General features: G+C 46.5%; 1 protein-coding gene across 1 annotated transcript in view; it reads right to left on the bottom strand.

The window, feature by feature from the left end:
- The window catches only part of Spg21 (SPG21 abhydrolase domain containing, maspardin), a 30,465-nt gene extending 12,375 nt beyond the window's left edge, over positions 1-18,090 (bottom strand). The window contains exons 1-5 of the mRNA XM_006979328.4: positions 17,870-18,090; positions 13,857-13,943; positions 10,514-10,675; positions 6,420-6,500; positions 3,698-3,843 (exon numbers count right to left, since the gene is read on the bottom strand). Of these exons, the coding sequence (XP_006979390.1) occupies positions 3,698-3,843; positions 6,420-6,500; positions 10,514-10,675; positions 13,857-13,919 (452 nt within the window). The 5' untranslated portion in view covers positions 13,920-13,943; positions 17,870-18,090. The remainder of the gene's footprint in view (positions 1-3,697; positions 3,844-6,419; positions 6,501-10,513; positions 10,676-13,856; positions 13,944-17,869) is intronic.
- Between the last annotated feature and the right edge of the window lie 501 nt (positions 18,091-18,591).

The following is an 18,591-nucleotide window of genomic DNA, read 5'->3' as shown; positions in this document are numbered from 1 at the left end:
GCTGGAGCTCACTGTTTTTAGGCTAGGCTGTCAGGCTAGCAATCCTTCTGTCTCCACCGCTGCCCCACCCAGCACTGGGGTTATAGGCAGGTGTGGATGTGTTCTGCCTATACATGGGTGCTGGGGACCTTAACTCGGGTCCTTATGCCTGCTGCACAGCACTCTTCCCAAGCCCTAGGATTTCACTGTTGACCTGTAGTCCTGGATGGAAATGCGGTGCTCTGGAGGTCACTCAGCTCTAGGAAGCCCTTGCCGAGACTGTGACAATACATCCCACTGCACAGCAGTCTCCCGATGGGTATGACGATGTACACGGGACTCTTTTTCTACAGGACTGTCTAACACGCCACCCTAAGACTTCATGGCGTGGACCAGGTTTGGTGGTAATACCTGTAATCCCAGCGCTAGGGGAGCAGAGGCAGAAGATTCTGAAACCAGTCTGGGCTACAAAAACTCCAACACCAGGTGTGGGGATGCACACCTTTTAATCCTGGCACTCAGGAAGCGGAGGCAAGCAGACTTCTGAGAGTTCAGGGCTATAAAGTGAGCCCCCCCCCCATCTCCAAACTCCCAAAGCAACAAAACTAGTATGTGTTAAAAATCTGAAGAAGGGAAAATTAGACCTCTGTGCTCCAGCAAAGAGTGGCAAGTTAGTGTCCCTCCAGTGCTCCAAGACCTTTGTGAGTTTTGTAGATATATATTTTCTAGGTGGGTAAAGGCCTATTGGACTTGGATTATCAAAGAACTCGTAAAGAAATATCCTGGAGGCCAGGCGGTGGTGGCGCACGTCTTTAATCCCAGCACTCGGGAGGCAGAGGCAGGCGGATCTCTTTGAGTTCGAGGCCAGCCTGGTCTCCAAAGCGACTTCCAGGAAAGGCGCAAAGCTACACAGAGAAACCCTGTCTCAAAAAACCAAAAAAAAAAAAAAAAGAAAAAAAAAGAAAGAAAGAAATATCCTGGAATCTGGCTTCCTTAAAGCCAGTGCCAGGGGTTGGGGAGGTGCTTGGCAGTTCATAGCACCCACTGCTTGGTTCCCATCACCCATTCCGGGCAACTCAGAAGTGCCTGTAACTCCAGGGGATCTAATGCCCTCTTCTGGACTCCATGGGTACCCACACTCACATGCGTGCACATAGTATTTTTAAAAATAAAACCTTAAAAGAACAATGGACCTTCTTGTGCCCCAGCTGTTACCCAATCAGTGTCTAGAATACTACCTATTACTTGGAAATTACACTCTTCTAGGAGGCCCTGGGCAATGAAAAAGACCAGTAAGAAAACCGTTACAAAATCTGTCAAGAAACCATCTTGGAATAAATAGTATCTGGGGTGGCTCAGTGGGTAAAATCATTAGTTGTGTAACCTGAGTTCTGTTCCTAGAACCCATGAAAAAGTCACACATGGTGGCAAGCACCAACTCCTACTGTGAGATGGGAAGCAGAGCCAGGAGAAGGACCCAAAAGCTTGCTGGGCCAGTCAGCCTGGACTATGTAGCTTGTCAGAAAGAGAGACACCCTGCCTCAACAAGGTAGGAGAGAACAGACTCCTGAAAGATGCCCTTTAACCTCCCAAAGCGCTCTGTGGCACATGTGTGCCCTACAGTCACACATCATATACAACAATAAATGTAAAACTCTCCTATAGGGCAGGCCACTTGAGATCTCTTCCTCTGTAGGAGAACAAGCTGACTTAGTCAAGGACCAGGGGAGACTGGGTAGGAAAAACACTGGAGTAATAGTAACCTTTATCCGAGTTTGCCTCTAGCAGGTCTGTATAAACCAGGGCCATGCCATCCATTTCTGCCCGGTGACCAGGTCCTACAAACCTCCCAGGAACAGGGAGCAGACCATGAGCATGCAGCAAAGTGAACCAGCCCAATTCAAGTACTTCTGAGAAACCCATCTGTCAAAGGGTCTAGACCTAGCTTAGATTGTGGATCCATCGCCAGGACAGTCAGATTCCCGAACTGTCACTCAGCAGAGGCTTGGTGACACACACTGGTGGCACTTGTCCTTTCCCTCTGCTAGCAAACCCCTTGCATTCTGACACAACCTCCTATGTTTGGCTAGGAACACCAGCCTTGGGGAAGATGGCTTATGCATCAAAATGCCGGAGTCCTACAAGACTTCTGCTCACTATTTCTCTTTAGTGTGGGATTTATGAGATATATTTACTAAGGAAGACATATGAACAAATGGAGACGATCTCTTCTGAGGCCTTACCCAGAAACTATACAGTGAATGGGGATGGTGCAAATCCATCTCTGCCCTGGGCTTATTCCAAAGAGGAACTGTGGGTGCCCTTAGGACAAGGGAGGCAAACCTGACTTCACCTTTAACCTGGCCTGTAGTTAAAGCCCCGAGCCAGAATGACGCTCAGTAAATGAGGCCAAGAGTTGGTTTTGCTGGGATGGTTACAGCAGAAGTTCACCTACCAGGGCAGACTTCTACCTCCAAGTGAAGCAATTCCGTTTTGAAATCACCTCTCTTTTCTCATTAAGTAACCCCTGGAGTCAGTGCCCTGTCCCACAAGGCTGTGGACTGGAATCTAACACAGGAAGAAGAGAATAAACGCACCACTGGAATCCTTGGCTGGAAAGGCCCAGGCTTCCTTGAGGACACAGCTCTTTCTCAGCATTTAAACCAGCACTGCTAATCAACACATTACCAAGTTTCCACAATAAAAGCTTAAAACCTGTTCTAACACATAGTAAAATAAAAATCTCTGTTAAGGTGATCGTTCAGGACCCTAGCCTTCAGATCTTCTGGGTCTTGCTGACTTACCAAGTAAATCCTTTCCTCACAACTTGTCCTTAATTCACTGGGTCTTTTTCTAGTGGAAAGTAAATGGACTTGTGTTCAAAGTAGAGACTAGCCTTCCTGACAATAAGTACACACTGGCCTTAAGATATCATTTAATTTATCAAGTAAAATGTTAAAACCGGGCTGGGGAGACGACTCCATGGAGTAAGTGTCTGTCATGAATTTGGCGAGGATCTGAGTTCAGATCCCTGGAACCCGCACAAAGCCAGAAGCAGTAGCACCAGCCTGTAATCCTACAGCACCCACAGCAAGAAGGGAGACTCCCCAGAGGCTCATGGGACCAGCTACCGTGGCATACACACAGCAGGGAATGTCAGGACTCAGACCCAAGGTGTCCTGGTTGCCACAGTGCACCGTGGCTTGCACTCACACACGCAAAGATTAAAAATAAAACGTTAAAAGCAATGAAAGGATCGTTGAGGGGAACCTGGTACCTCACTGGTAGCCCCTAAAGTAATTCTACTATGTAAATTCTGAAGCAATTCTGAAGAATGGGACATGAAGTATCACGATCACACCACCACGAACTAAGTGTTCTTCACCTTTGTGCAGAAGATCGCCCCTCAGGGCAATAGCCCAGAAAGGAAGGAGAGCAAATTGTAAAGACTTATAGCAGAGCACAATAGAAAAATGGGAAAATCCACACGAAATTGTCAATTTAGAGGAACCGATCTTACGAGGTAAGCAGGACAGAACAGCGTCTGCTACTGTAGACCCCCAGAGAGAGACTGTGAAAGCACGTGACTACACGCTGAACCCAGACTCAGAAAGAGAAGAGCGGAGTGTGGCATGCACAGAGTTCTGTTCTTGTCCATTTTCTGTTGCCGCTGAATCAAACTTCCCCACAGCCAACACTGAAAAACTCCCGTTCTTACCTGTTTGCAGTCCACGTTTGGTTGAAGATGGATGTGTCACTGAAGGCATTGCAGAGGATGAGGGAGTGGACTCTCGGAGACTTGTGCGTGTATTCTGCAAATTTCTGTGCCAAAAAGCCTCCCAAAGATGCCCCAAACAGATGGACCTAATTATAAACAAACATAAGGCAGATCCTAAAACACTGAGTTGTTTCAATTTTTATGAATCACGGAATATGCCATCACCACCTAGCAGGCTGAAACAGCTGCAGCAGTTAGAAATTTAACAGACATTTAAATACATGTATTTGCCCCATCAAGAAAACAATGCACAAGATTAAAACATGACTCAGCAGCTAAGAGTGTTTGCTGCAGAGTCTGGATCCTAACAGCCATGTGACAAGCCAGTGTTCCACACATACCTGTAGCCCCAGACCCTGCCTCACAGGAATAGGTGGAGAATGACAGAGGACACCCAACATCCTCTGCTGACCTCTGCAAGTACTTGTATCTGTGCATACACTAATACACGTAAGTCTCGAGCAAACAAACAAAACCCCCGGAAACAACACACTGGATATGGTTGTGGGGAGCGGAGGTGAGGGAATGTGTACGACCGACGCCAGCACAGCTTGTCTAGGACCCATGGGAATGGCAAAGCCTTCCCTTGGACCAAATGTAAGTGTTGATGAACAACTGACCTTCAGCTGTGTGCAGACACTATCAACCACGGCTTCCTCCTCCTGGGTAACTACAACCTGAAACTGCTCCCCTCCACCGCCTCCTTGTTCAGGGGTATACAACCAACTGAGTTTTTCTGGAGCATCTCCATCAGAGCTCATGGCCCACCCGATCCCAGCTTTTCTGTACACCTGTCTGTCCTATCATTCCCTCGTCACCCCAGTCAGGTTTCTAGGATCCAGTCTCATGGGTTGCAGAGTGTGGTGGCTCATGCCTCTAATCCTCCCAGCACTGGAAGGTAGAAGACCTGGAGTTCAAAATCATGCTTGGCTATATAGTGAGCTTGAGGCCAGCCTGGGCTACATGAGACTGTCTCAAACAAAACAAAACAATGATCTAATGCCCTTTCTTAGTCAGGGTTTCTGTTGTTGTGACAAAACACCATGACCAAAAAGTTGGGGAGGAAAGGGTTTGTTTGGCTTACACTTCAGCATTGCTGTTCATCATTGAGGAAGTCAGGACAGGAACTGAAACAGGGCAGGAACCTGGAGTCAGGAGTTGGCACAGAGGCCATGGAGGGGTGCTGCTTACTGGCATGCTTCACATGGCTTGCTCAACCTGCTTTCTTATGGAAGGCAGGACCACTAACCCTGGGTGGGCCCACCCACAATGGACTGGTCCCTCCTTATCAATCACTAATTGAGAAAATGCCTTACAGCTGGATCTCATGGAGGCATTTCCTCAACTGAGGCTCCTTCCTCTCTGATGACTCTAGCTAGAGTCAAGTTGGCACACACAACCACTCAGTACATGCCCTGAAACCAAACCCTTGTTGAGGACATAATTCTGATAAAATCTCAGATTTTACAGCATTTTGGATCTTCAGATCAGGGACACTCAACAGATAGAGTGTATGCAACTACTCCAAAATTTGAGACACCATCTCAAGCATTTCAGATAGAGATACTCAACCTGGGCTGACCCATGCTACATTGGAAAGAACCTTAGACACATTATGCTAAGCAGAAAAAGCTAGTTACAAAGGGCCATATCTCATATAATTATACTTAGGTAAAATGTCCAGAGCAAATAAGGTCATAGAGGTTGCAGAGCTAGGAGGAAAGATGGGGTGTGACTGATAACTTTTCTACTTGCATTTAAAAAAAAGTGTGTGTGTGTGTGTGTGTGTAGACGCAGGCACACTTGTGCCATGGCATGCTTGTGGAGGTCAGAGGATGTAGGAGGCACAGAGGCCCTTGTGCTCTAGATAAGCACTAGGGAAACCAGGAATGTTAAATACGAAGGGTTGTCTCTTCAAAGGAAGAGATGTATAACATGTTTTCCGCCCCGAAGGCTGGGAGGTGGTTAACAGCTTGGTGACCTTTGTGATACCTGTATGACGGAGACCACACCAGATCCTCCCGAGACCCTTATGATGTCACACGTAATCAATCTATAGAACCCATCTTTATGGAAGATGTCAAAGGTACTTTCTGAAAGTTTTTGATGTACTCGTGCCTTAAGCTTTATTGTGCACACAGGACGAGTTAATTATTACCAGCAAACTTTTTTTCAAATGGTGCTGTGCTTCAATATGCCTAAAATAAACTGCCCGGTGTCGGGCTCTACACTCGATACTGAGTTGTACTGACCCTAAATGCTTTTTTTTTAAAAAATCTCACTTGGACTGTTATTCTACTAAGCTTGGTAGTCACAGAGACCCCCACAACTGGCGCCCAACGTGTAACCGGCACCATGACAAGCTACAGTTCTCATTTACCATGTGGCCCCTGGGCTGGCTTGGTGGCAAGTGCCTTTACCATCTCATTGGCCCAATAAATTTCCTTTTAGGGGGTGGAAAAAAGGCTCCCAAGTTGATAGTACTGACAGCTACAAATATATCTTGGAATTTTAAATATGTGACTGCCTACTACTTTAAAAATGATACACTGTGTGATATGTGAATCATATCACAATAAAGCTATTATTAAAAAATAAAAGACAGCCTTAGCCTTTATAAGATGCACAGTACAATCACATGTTATTAGTTTAGGGTACTCACTTTATCCAACTGTAAGTGGTCTAAAAGTTTTCTGAATCCATCACAGAACTCAAGATGGTCCCAATAAACTGGATACTGCAACTGAAATAGAAATTTTATGTTAAAAACTTAAAATGCAACTCATTTTTTGAATAGTTCAGGAATCACATAACATTTCCATTGCCCAACCTTTGCTTCATTTTCAAAATGTGTGAAAATAACATCTTTTAATTTTTTTTACTTTTTAGACTTATCTTTGTGTTTGTGTTTGTGTCTGGAACACACATGCATGTGGGTACCAGTGGAGACCAGAAGAGGCCGTCAGATCTCCTGGGGCTGCTGCTAGGGATGGCTGTGAGCTGCCGTGCTGGTTCCGAGAACTGAACCCGTGTCCTCTGGAAGAGCAGCCAGTGCTCTTAACCAGAGAGTCATCTCTTCAGCTCACACACAACAAGTTCAGTACACATCAACTTCCTTTTCAAATAGTCTGAGGGTCAAGAGCAACTACTCCAGAATTCCTCAGGTAAAGAAACTCAATTTCATTCTGAATTGAGAACACGAGGTTCAAAGAGCCAGGAGAACTGTGGATAAATTGTTTCTCAAGACCCTCCCTCGATTTAGTAGCATTTCTTTAAGGAATTATTCAATAAAATGATCCTTTGCAATTTTCTTAGTTTTTTTGAATTCCTGTACTTTCACTATGACAAAAAAAAGTATGACATGGTGATGACAAGGACAAAAATATAAATTCATTTCTAGGGACTGAGACTTGTTCCCTAAGAATTTCTGTGTGTGTGTGTGTGTCTCTCTCTCTCTCTCTCTCTCTCTCTCTCTCTCTCTCTCTCTCTCTCTCTCTCTGTGTGTGTGTGTGTGTGTATCACTGAGCTCTATCTCCAGTCTCCTCATTTAAAAATACTCAAAACTCACCAACAGTCTTGTTTTAAGCCCTCAGATTTATATTGCCATTAAAAAAATCAATGGGATAGATACTGCTGTGTAAATCACAGGATAACTTTGAATTTGATATATTTTATTATTAAAATTCTCTTTGTGGATAAGGCTTCTAAACTAGGATGTAGACAACACCCTAAAAGAAAGGGGGATGTATTTATAAAGGCTTTAATTGAAAGTCTTACATTAAGCTAAGGGCATGACTCAGTGGTAGACTGTACGTTCAGCATACACAGGCTCCGAGTTTAACTTCCAAGACTGAATAAACCAAACCAAACCCAATCCCATATGTAGGTAATAAAGCTGTACACAATTTAATTACCGCCCCCTCCCCCCACTGAAGTCTTGGTAAAGCTGAATAAATCTGAAAGACTACATTAACATGCTCCAGGGCTGGAGAGATGCTCGGCGGTTAAGAGCGCTTGCTGTTCTTTCAGAGGAGCCACGTTTGGTTTCCAACATCCACACTGGGCAGTTCACAACTGATGATAAGTCCAGTTACAGGAACTCAACCCCTCCAGCATACACATGTGCACAGACAGAGACCGAGACAGAGATAGAGAGACAGGCAGGCAGACAGACACACACACACAGTCTCTCACGCAAAATAAATCTTTTTTTTTTTTAAGAATCCTGTTTTTTTTTTTTTTTAAGATTTATTTATTTATTATGTATACAGCATGTTTGCCTGCAGGCCAGAAGAGGACGCCAGATCTCATTACAGATGGTTGTGAGCCACCATGTGGTTGCTGGGAATTGAACTCAGGACCTCTGGAAGAGCAGTCAGTGCTCTTAACCGCTGAGCCATCTCTCCAGCCCCTCAAAATAAATCTTAAAAAAATAAATAGTATGTTAGCAGCAAATTTACATTAGCACCTCAGCAGACAGACAATTCAAACACAGGCTGCCTATGGGATCCGGCAGCAAAGTATGGTGCATGGCAGAATCTACAATATATGAATACTAACACCACTTCACGGCTGTCGGTGAGAACTCTGTTTAAATTCAAAAGCGGGCTGGGGACGTGGTTCAGTGAGTGAGGTGGGCGGGCACAAGCATGAAGCCCTGAGTTTGGATTCTCAGCACCAACGTGAAAGCTGGTGTGGTGGTGTGTGTCTGTAACCCCAGGGTTGGTTAGAGGCAGATCCCCAAAATTCGCCGGCCAGCTAGTCTAGCCGAATCCTGAGTTCCAGGTTCAGTGAGAGACTATTTCACAATACAAGGGGGAGAGGCCAGCAAGACGGCGCGGCAGGTAAAGGTGCTTGCCGAGGCAGCAAGAGCTCTGTCCACTGAGCTTTCCTGCCAACCTGCTAACTATCAAATCTTGCCAGTTTTGAAGATACTTCTGGCCTTTTCTGCATTCACCCTAAGGCTACAGGAATGGGGACAGGGGCTGGAGAGACGGTTCAGCATGGACAGGGGCCTCAAGCCTGAAGACTGGAGTTGTTCTCCTGGGATCCACGTGGTGGAGAGAGAGAAGTAATTCTTACAAGTTGTCCTTGGACCTACACACACACACACACACACACACACACACACTACACATACACACACACACTACACACACATACTACACACGCACACACAGACACACACGCACACACACACACACACACACACACGCGCACGCGCACACACACACACACACACACACACACGCACACAATAAACAAGCAAACAAACAAACGTCATTTTAAAAAGAACCCTGCACAGTATGCTGCCTCACACCTTTGGTTCTGAGGAAACAGAGGCAGGTGGATCTCTGTGAGTTTTCGGCCAACCTGGTCTACATAGCAAGCTCCCGGACAGCCAGCGCTACAGAGAGAGAACTTGTCTTACTCTCCACCCCTTCCCCCGCCCCAAACCAAACCCAAACAAAAAAGAACCTCAAAGGCAAAGAAAATGCGACAGAACTAAGGCCTCGGAGCCTGGAGCCGGCCAGCGTGAGGCAGGAAGCCATGCCGGTAGCTGTTTCCTAGAGGACAGATTCCTGAGGGCAGCTCAGGCTCCACCCACGGCTGTGGAGGGCTAGGGTGCTCACGCTCCTGGTGTGTGTGTGTGTGTGTGTGTGTGTGTGTGTGTGTGTGTGTGTGTGTGAAGGATGGCTGGACACCCAGGACACATGACGATTACCCTCAGGCTTGCCATCTGAGGAATGGCGGAAGAAATGAGAGTTGAAGCCAGAGGAAAGGCCTGGATGCAGCTCGGGTACCACACGTGCCTTCAAGAGAAGGGCTGTCAGGAGAAAGAGGACTCGGGTTTGTCGGATGGGCCCCCCACGCAACCCAGTTTCCTTCCGTGATAGTTAACACTTTGTGCTGTCACCTCTGGAGGACCTCGGTCACCCTGCAGGTCAGCCTCGGGGCATGGTGGTGAGGGATTATCTAGGCTTGCTGAGGAGGGCAAACCACCCTGGATGTGTGGGGCACCATGCCCTGGACTGGGGTCATAGACTGAACATATAAAGGAGAAAGCAGGCTGGGCACCCACGTTCTCTCTGCTGCTAACTGCAGATGCAACGCCAGCACCTGCCCCACGCCCCTGCAGCCTTTACACCCCACCATAATGACCCGCGCCCTTGACTGCGAGCCAGAACAAACCCTTCCCTCCTCACTGTTCTGTCAGGTGTTCTGTCCCCGCAACATGGGGGTAACTAACACTCTTCCCACAGACAGAGAAGACCCCTTTCTCTGCCCCCAGACGGTGACAGGAGCAGCGCTCCACAGGCAGCTGGGGAACATAACAGTGCAGGTCCCAGAAGCCACCGTGGCTACACCACCTCACCGACCTGTGCTGCGGCACAGGCATCACAACCCCGTCACAAGCAACGGAACCTTCCCCACAAACACTCTTATTCTAGAGGGAAAAATTCAGAAGGAACGGAGGGAAGTGAGATCAAACCCCAACTCTGTTAAGAAATAACTCTCGGAAACAAAAGGCCTTTTCGACGATGACGACGACGACGCCTTGAGGAGACTTTAAAAGGGGAAAGAAGGGCACTCAGCTTAGTGGTGAGGAGCTCTCAGCCAAGGGTTTGATGCCTCACAAGAAAAGTGAAGCAGGAAAATACGATCTTACTTCGGACGAAAAGCTCCCGCTAGAAAAGTCAGTGAGGAGCAGGAGGACAAAGCCTGGGTTTCGGTGCTGAGGCAGGGCACACTTACAGCGATCACCCGGTAACCCCATCCAGTCAGAGCCAAGATCTGCTGGAAGAACACGTCTGCAGTCCCGCTGACCGGAGGGAGGAAGATGAGCGGGCACCGGATGCTTCTGGGGCCGGCGTCGTAGAGCGACCAGATCTTACTGTCGTCGTCGTCCACGATTATCTGGGGGAAAGATGAAACTCTGCTGACCCGGAGTTTGAAGGCGCTGGTTTATAACAGTCACTAGCAACTCTAACAGAGCTGCGTGTTTCTTCCAGGGTAACGTGGGGATCACCGACTAGCATCCCGCAATAAACTGTTCTGGTTTCCTTTTCTTTCTTCAGTGTGCTTTATAAACTTCCAAAGAGCCACCTTTTCTGTTTTAAATTGACCTGCCTACCCAGAGTAACAGGGAGTCTATTTGGTTTACCATTAAACAGTAAACTCTACTTCATGGTGTTTTATGTTTTCCCTGCGAGTGCATGCGTGAATGTGTGTGTGTGTGCACATGTGTACATACATGAGAGCAGTTTGCAGTCATTCTTGAGTGCTGGCCCAGAGGACTGGCTAGGGTCAGCAGGGTCAGAGACTGAACAGGGCAGACCAGGAGGAACTGAGAATCCAGGCTCCGGGGAGAGGCTAGGCAGACCCCAGATGCTTCAGGATCCAATCTAGAGCAATTTGAGAGGGAGATGAAGGACCAGGTAGGTAGGTGTGTGTGTGTGTGTGTGTGTGTTTGTGTGTGTGTGTCACTGTCCTAGGAAATGCTTCAGACTATTCACTTGAGGTTGGGAAGTGGGAGAAAGTCTTTTTTTTAGGAATGGGAGGAAGGAGAGGTCATCAGAGGCCTTTGTGATTTAGTGTTCTTATCCTGTCAGGGAAGAAAGAGCATGAAATGAGGGAGTCAATAACTTGGCCAAAGCTTGGCAGACAGGGAGGTAGTCAATGCCAGCTAGCTGTTATTATACTTTATTGCCCCCACACTCATCATCAAAGTCAGTATTCACCCACTGTTTTTCTGAATTCTCCTAGCTAGTAGGACTGTGAACTCCACAGTGTCCCTCTGTGGGTAGCAGTTGACTACCCAGGGTTACTGGTGTCACCAAGAGATGACAGATAGGACAAGGCAAAGTCCAGGGACTCAAAATAATTTCCACCTGGCCTTTCCCAGACAGTGACCATATAGCTCATGGTTTTGACCTTTTGTTTGCCATTTGTTTTGAATCTTAGGCATCCTTTCCATGTGACTGTGGTTTTAAAAAGCACACAACAAAACCAATGACCTTTTTAGCCCACACAACAAATCCCAGTCTTGTAAGAATCATGTAAGACCAAGCAGAGACCTCAATCTCCGAGGGCTTGGTCTCAGTATCTAACCTGGAAGGAGAGTAACACAAATATCAGGCTCTGAAATAGCTGCTCATGCACATATATTCTGAAGCAGCATGTTCTATGAAGTGACAGAGGCATTCTGAACATAGGCCATAAATACCTAAGAGTAGTCAACTTCAACTTCCTCTGAGTTCTCTGGATGGCAGTTTCAAGAGAACTTCTTCAGAACACACAGTATCTGCTGGACAACCTTTTTTGTTTTGTTTTGTTTTGTTTTGTTTTGCAAGACAGGGTTTGTCTGTGTAGCCCTGGCTGCCCTGGAACTCTCTCTATAGGTCAGGTTGGCCTCGAACTCAGAGATCTGCCTGCCTCTGGGATTGAAAAGTGTACCATCAATGACCGGCTCTGCTTGACAACTTAAAAACCAAAGCACTGTGAAATTTCAAGCAGATTTATCATGATAGACAATTGGGAAGAAAACTATCAATAAAAAGACTTCTAATAATATTTAGGTCAGTTTGGGTGTCTTGGGGCTGGTGATCAGCTTGCTGAGGGAGTGAGTCTACCAAGAGAAATTCATGGGAATTACTTGAAGGGATGGGATGAGGTAGATGCCACTTCTTCAATGATGGCAACAGTCTCTTAAAAAAGCATAAAGGGAAGGGGACTCCCTTTGTAAGAAGCCCGAGTCTGTCTAACTTTGAAGCCAGATTAATTTGATTTTCAAGCCAAAGTCTAGTAACTAGGTGATCTCTCTATGCTCATTAACAACATGGACCTCAGGTTTCTTTTTTCTTTCTTTCTTTTTTTTAAAGCTTCTTCTTCTTCTTCTTCTTCTTCTTCTTCTTCTTCTTCTTCTTCTTCTTCTTCTTCTTCTTCTTCTTCTTCTTTTTTAAAGATTTATTTATTTATTATGTATACAGTATTCTGCTTACACACCAGAAGAGGGCACCAGATCAAATTACAGATGGTTGTTAGCAGCCATGTGGTTGCTGGGAATTGAACTCAGGACCTCAGGAAGAACAGCCAGTGCTCTTAACCTCTGAGCCACCTCTCCAGCCCAGACCTCAGGTTTCTTGTCTGTGAAGTACGCACCCTAGCACCCACCCTGTCAAACTGCTGGAAGAATTAAGTAAGCTAGCTGGGGAGTTTCTAGAACAGTGCCTGGCCTATCAGCAGGAAGCCTATGTTTGGGCAAAATGTAGATCAGATGTCTCTATGAATTCAGACTTGCACGATACTTTCTTAGCTGTCTGTCTTGCTAAAATGATTATAACACACAACACAGATGGTCCTGAGACCACATTCTAAGCGAAAAGGCTCCAGAGGATGACTAGGGCTGAGTAAACATGCATCTGTGGTGTTGGGATGAGGCACTTGAACACTTGGTCCCCAGTTGGGGAAACTGTTAGGGAAGGATTAGCAGGTGTGGCCTTGTGAGACGTGATGTGTCACTGGGGGTGGGCTTGGAGGTTTCCAAGGATTCTCAGTGTGTCTTTCTTTACCTCAAGGTGTAAGCTGATCAGGATGTAAGTACTCAGCTACTGCTTCACACCATGCTTGCCTACCACACTCCCTGTCACGAGAGTCAGAGACTCTATCCCTCTAAAACCAAAAGCCCCAAGTAAACTCTTTCTTTTATAAGTTGCCTTGGTAATGGTATTTTGTCACAGTAACAGGAAAGCAAGAAAGCATCACTGCACACAGAGTTCTATGAAGCTTCAGTTTCAGGAACAAAGATAGAAATGACTGAACTTACTATATAGATGTTGTTGTAAGCATTTCACTACATTATCCAAGGTTGAGTATGTAAAAGGAATTGTAAACAAGAAAATCATCACACTTGATTCTACTCCAGTCAGTCTCCAAAGCTGACTGCATGTGACAGGGAACCAGTGAACGTTACACTCTGCAACATCCAGTCACAATATTTGGCAATAACCTTCCGCACTCATAGTACTAAGGCCCAGCTTCTAAACCACACACAGATATTAGCTTTTGTGACTATGAACTGCAGGAAAAGCATACTTGCCTTTTTAAGGGGAACGGTACTTCTAAACCAATTGTAATCTGGAGAGACTTTGATCTCTCCCATGATGAGCAGAAATGGAGGTGAACCCTGAAATAAAAGCAGATGACAGTTTCGAGGCAAGAATTCTCATTACATACATCTCAACTCAATGCAGAGGCTGGCCTAGCTGCACCAACAATACTTTAACCAAAGAAACAGGTTGTTTACCTCATCAGTACAGACTTAAACTAGAGAAGACGACAGGGTAAATCCCTTTAGCACCTCCAAAAAGAGGACTCCGTTCTTGCAGAATTAAGGAACCAGATTGGGTACAGAATACTCCTTTCCAAGCCTGTCCTGCCTGTCCTACTTAGGAGACTCCAAACTGCAATCTGGCTGATGTCTTTTGACAGCATCTTAAGAATCCATTTTAAGTGGGGTGGTGATGGTGTACGCCTGTAATCCCAGCACTTGGGAGGCAGAAGCAAGTGGATCTTTGTGAGTTCGAGGTCAGCCTGGTCTAAAGAGCAAGTTCCAGGACAGACAGAGCTGTTACATAGAGAAAATGTCTCAAAACAAACAAATAAAAAGAATCCATTTTAATAAACTTCCCATCTGCCTATAGGACATTTATGATAAAGGGTTAGTAAACCTGTCACAATATGCCATGAATCGAACTTTAATTCACATGTAGTTAATACCCAACGAGGGAGGTGGGGGTCAAATATATCAGTCTCACTGCTACTAAAAGGTACATAAGTTGAGATGTAACTGGGTGTGATAGAGCACTTGCCTGGCATGCACAAAGTTCAATCCCTAAGTGCTGAAAAGTTACAAAAAGTCTCTGAAATGCCTGTGATATAAATGCAAATGTTTGTCTCTAGTTTTGATGGCTCTGTGACCTCTGTGCTCCTCTGCCCTCTGTGGGCTTCATCTTTGTTTCCCTGGAGTCTGGAATGGTTTGGCAGTCAGCCCGCCTCATCCGCTGACTAAGGGATGACTGAGTCCTAAAGAGACTGACCTAGGCCCTCGAGAACCCCTCCTGCTCCTGTTACCGCCAGGCTGGGAACTGGGTATCCTTTGCTCAACCGTGTAATGCCTAATGTCGTAACACAGACTCGAACAGGTTCCTTTTGCAGATTTTTATTGCCAGCAGAGGCACTTGCACCCACCTACCTGGAAAGATGGTGCCCCCTGCTTCGAGGGCAGAACTAGGGTTCCTAGCAGGGTTGAGGTGAGAGTCCAGGACTCAAGTCTAGGCTGATTTTGAATTTCCATTTTAGAAAAAGCTCTCTGGCCTGGGAAAGGGCAGAGGATCTAAACTCAACAGAACACTGCCTCATTATTTGGCCCTCTCTGAGGGACACAACACTGGACTGCTACCTTTGAGAATCACTAACCTGAACTTCTAGGAGACAGTAAATGTAGACAGTCCAATGTTAAATTCTAATTACAGTACTGATAGGATCACGGTCTCTTATCTCAGAGCAAAGGAGATACTTTAAGAGAGGGCTGTTAAAATTGTAATTTGTTTTGTTTTGTTTTTTTGAGAAAGGGTTTTACTTCGTAGCCTCAGCTGTCCTGGAACTCACTCTTAAGACCAGATTGGCCTTGAACTCACAGAGATCCACCTGCCTCTGCCTTCGGAGTGCTGGGATTAAAGATTGTTTTAAAACACAAAATAAATCACCACCAATCTTATGCTGAAACCAATATGCACAGATTTGGTTATTAACACTAAAACAAAGAACACAATCCTTTACAAAATCCATTTCATCTTAAATATTAACATGTTAAAAAATATCTAAGCTGTTTAAACTATTTTTGTAGCAAAACTTTCACTACTTTTAAAAATTCTTATTAGTTGACAGTTTCATGCATTTATGTAATAAATTTTAGTCAGTTTACCTCTCCTGTCTTCCTTAAGCTATTACTTTTTAAATGAAAGCAACTAGCAGCACATACAGTGAATTCTGGAATATTTTATACAGACTTGAAATACCACCATACATAGCATTTACACACTACCAACTGGAGACAATTTCTAGAAATAATTTCTGCAAGAGGGAATATTAAAAATATGTGGAACAGCCAGGTATGATAGCACACATCTTTAATCCCAGCACTCTGTGAGTTCAAGGCCATCCTGGTGTACATAGTGAGTGAGTTCTAAGCCAGCCAGGGCTATACAAGTGATAGGTGGGACCTTGTCTCAAAATAAACACACAAAACCAAAACATCAATCAATTTGCTCAAGTTTACTTCTAGAATCAACCAACTTACAATAAAAATTATTCCTAGTTTTGGAATCAGCTGCAGTTCGCAAACCAAATTACAGCACGCACACACACAGGCAGGCACACAAGGGCACTGAGTTACCCGCTTCTTTCCCACAGCAATGGGCAGAAGGGTAGTCCTTACCAAAAGCCTTCAGTATAACTCACAACCACCTCAGTACCGCAATTCGTTACAACTAGAGATTTTACCCAGCTGCGAGTCCACTTCTGCAAAGACAAGTGATCCTAACACTTGTGCTAGTTTGGCTGTAAGGAAAGGCGAGACAGAGACCAAATGCTGCATGTGACCAGCTGACGGCTATCAAGGGGGAAAAATCTGCTGCAAAGGGAAAGCAGCTGTAGCATTATGAAAAGGAAAGTTTGTTCTCACTCTTTCATCCACTTAAGTCGGATGCTTTTCCAAGTCACAAGAGAAACATTGTGTCCACCGCCCATAAGGTTAGCTGAAATTGTGACCAAACCGTTCAGGATGAAGAAAGAACGTGGGCAGTGAGTTCAGGACAGACTTGACCAGTTCTTTACAAAACAAAAGCACTGGTTCAGGCTGGTGAGCAAAGGGCCAGAGATAAGCTTTTATGTGATTAAAGAAACCCCTCCTCCAGGATGCTGAGGCCACCAGATCCTTTCTGGACTTTGTGTTGCTGGACAAGACATCCGCTAGTTATGAGCATGCACTTGTCCTTCAGGGTTTCAGTAGAACCTGCCCTTTACAGTTGAGGAAATCACCTTTACAAATGTCTAACTCACATGGCCAGTCACATATTGCTGGTCCTTTATCTCAGTCTATAGCGGACTTACATAGGGACAATCTGTGATTGTTATTACAACCAATAAAAAAGTATTGGAACTTGGGAGCTATTGACACAACGATTCTCAGTGCTGGGGATTGAACCTGTGGCCTCGGGAAGGCTAAGCATGAGTTTTTGCCACTAAACTACACCCAAAGCCCTGAAGATCTGCACCCCTCACCACACCCGTATGTATTAAATAGCTATCTTTGGGGGGGGGGGCGATTTCTTCAGGGAAGAGTTATCCCTCTTTCTCCAGGAACCTATCCACTTATCTCTAAATGTCACGGCAGGAGAAGCTGCCTGCATGGCATCTTTTGACACCTCAAGTTCCTGTTGTAAAAAGGCTTTTGAAAACTCAGACATAGCTATTAGATGACTTCCCAGTCCGTAGAATCCTTGCACCAAAAGGAGCTGGACAACTGCAGATAGAGACAAAGCCAACTGCCTCATCACCTAACTTCTAACTCCCTGGGAGAAGAGGGGAAATGAGACACTCCAGCCCTGCGACGTTCCTCATGACTCATTAACGAGCCCCACACTGGGTCTAAGGCAGGATCTCCAGAACAGTTAACCTATACTCGCAGTCCTTAAAAGTTTACGGAAACCAAATGTTCCTGAGCGTCTGCCCCACGGCCCCAGGTTGGGTTGGTACCAGAAAATGAGGACGTCCGATGAAGGCTTTTGTGCACCAACCCCCAGAGGGGCCGCCCTGAGTCCTTAGCCATCGCCACACAATAGTGGGCTCCAAGGCACACCGACCATCCGCAAAGGATCGAGGCTGGGCCTTAGACACAGACACACACGGATGTGGGTCACGTGCATGGTCACAAGGACCGGCCCACTCGTGGACTACGCTCACAAGTCACGCATGCTCGATACACACCCACCCACAACCCTACACGCAACCACACACCCACACTCCGGCTTTCCAAGGCCTGCCCCTCACCTGCCGTGGCCACCCCCGCGTCCCTTTCTCTCCAGCCCAAATGGCTCTTCGCCCCGGTTCGGGCGCTGCGGAGGCAGGCGGCGGGGCGCGGGTGGGCCGGGCGGCTGCAGAGCAGAGGCTCCGCGGGCGCAGCAGGCAGAGGGGCGCGCGGCCGAGCAGCCAGAGGCCACCGCCTCCCAGGTCTGAAACCCTTAGCTCCCCGGGCGCGCCTCCCGCTTCCGGGTTCTGAAGGGGCGGGGCCGGACGGCGAGGAAGGGGCGGGGAAATCTGGCGGTAACTATGACGACGGGGCTGGCGTGGAGCCCCGGATGGGAGCCTCGGTGCTCGCCGCCGAGTGCAATTGGTTTGGAGGGATTGCGGAGGCTGGAGTTGGGCAAGGGTCGATCCGAGGTGACATGAGCACCAGGAGGAAGCCATGGCAGTGGAAGTCTGGGCGGTAGGCTCCGGGGACCTGCTGATGCCTTCGGTTTTCGGGTGTCTTCATGCTTTGAGGACGACACCTTTGGGTTCTGGCTTGTTTGGTGAATAGGGTTTGATATATTCTTTGTTTGGTTTGTTTTTTTGTTTTTGTTTTTGTTTTCCGAGCCAGGGTTTCTCTGTGTAACAGCTCCGGCTGTCCTGGATCTCGCTTTGTAGACCAGGCCTCGAACTCACAGAGATCCGCCTGCCTCTGGCCCCCCACCCCCACCCGGCTATGTATTCTTTTCTTTTTTAATTAGTAT

This window comes from Peromyscus maniculatus, chromosome 7, assembly GCF_049852395.1.
Source record: "Peromyscus maniculatus bairdii isolate BWxNUB_F1_BW_parent chromosome 7, HU_Pman_BW_mat_3.1, whole genome shotgun sequence".
In the NCBI taxonomy this organism is placed as follows: Eukaryota; Metazoa; Chordata; class Mammalia; order Rodentia; family Cricetidae; genus Peromyscus; species Peromyscus maniculatus.
Note: the sequence above shows the minus strand (reverse complement) of the source record. Positions and strands in the feature narration are given on the sequence as shown.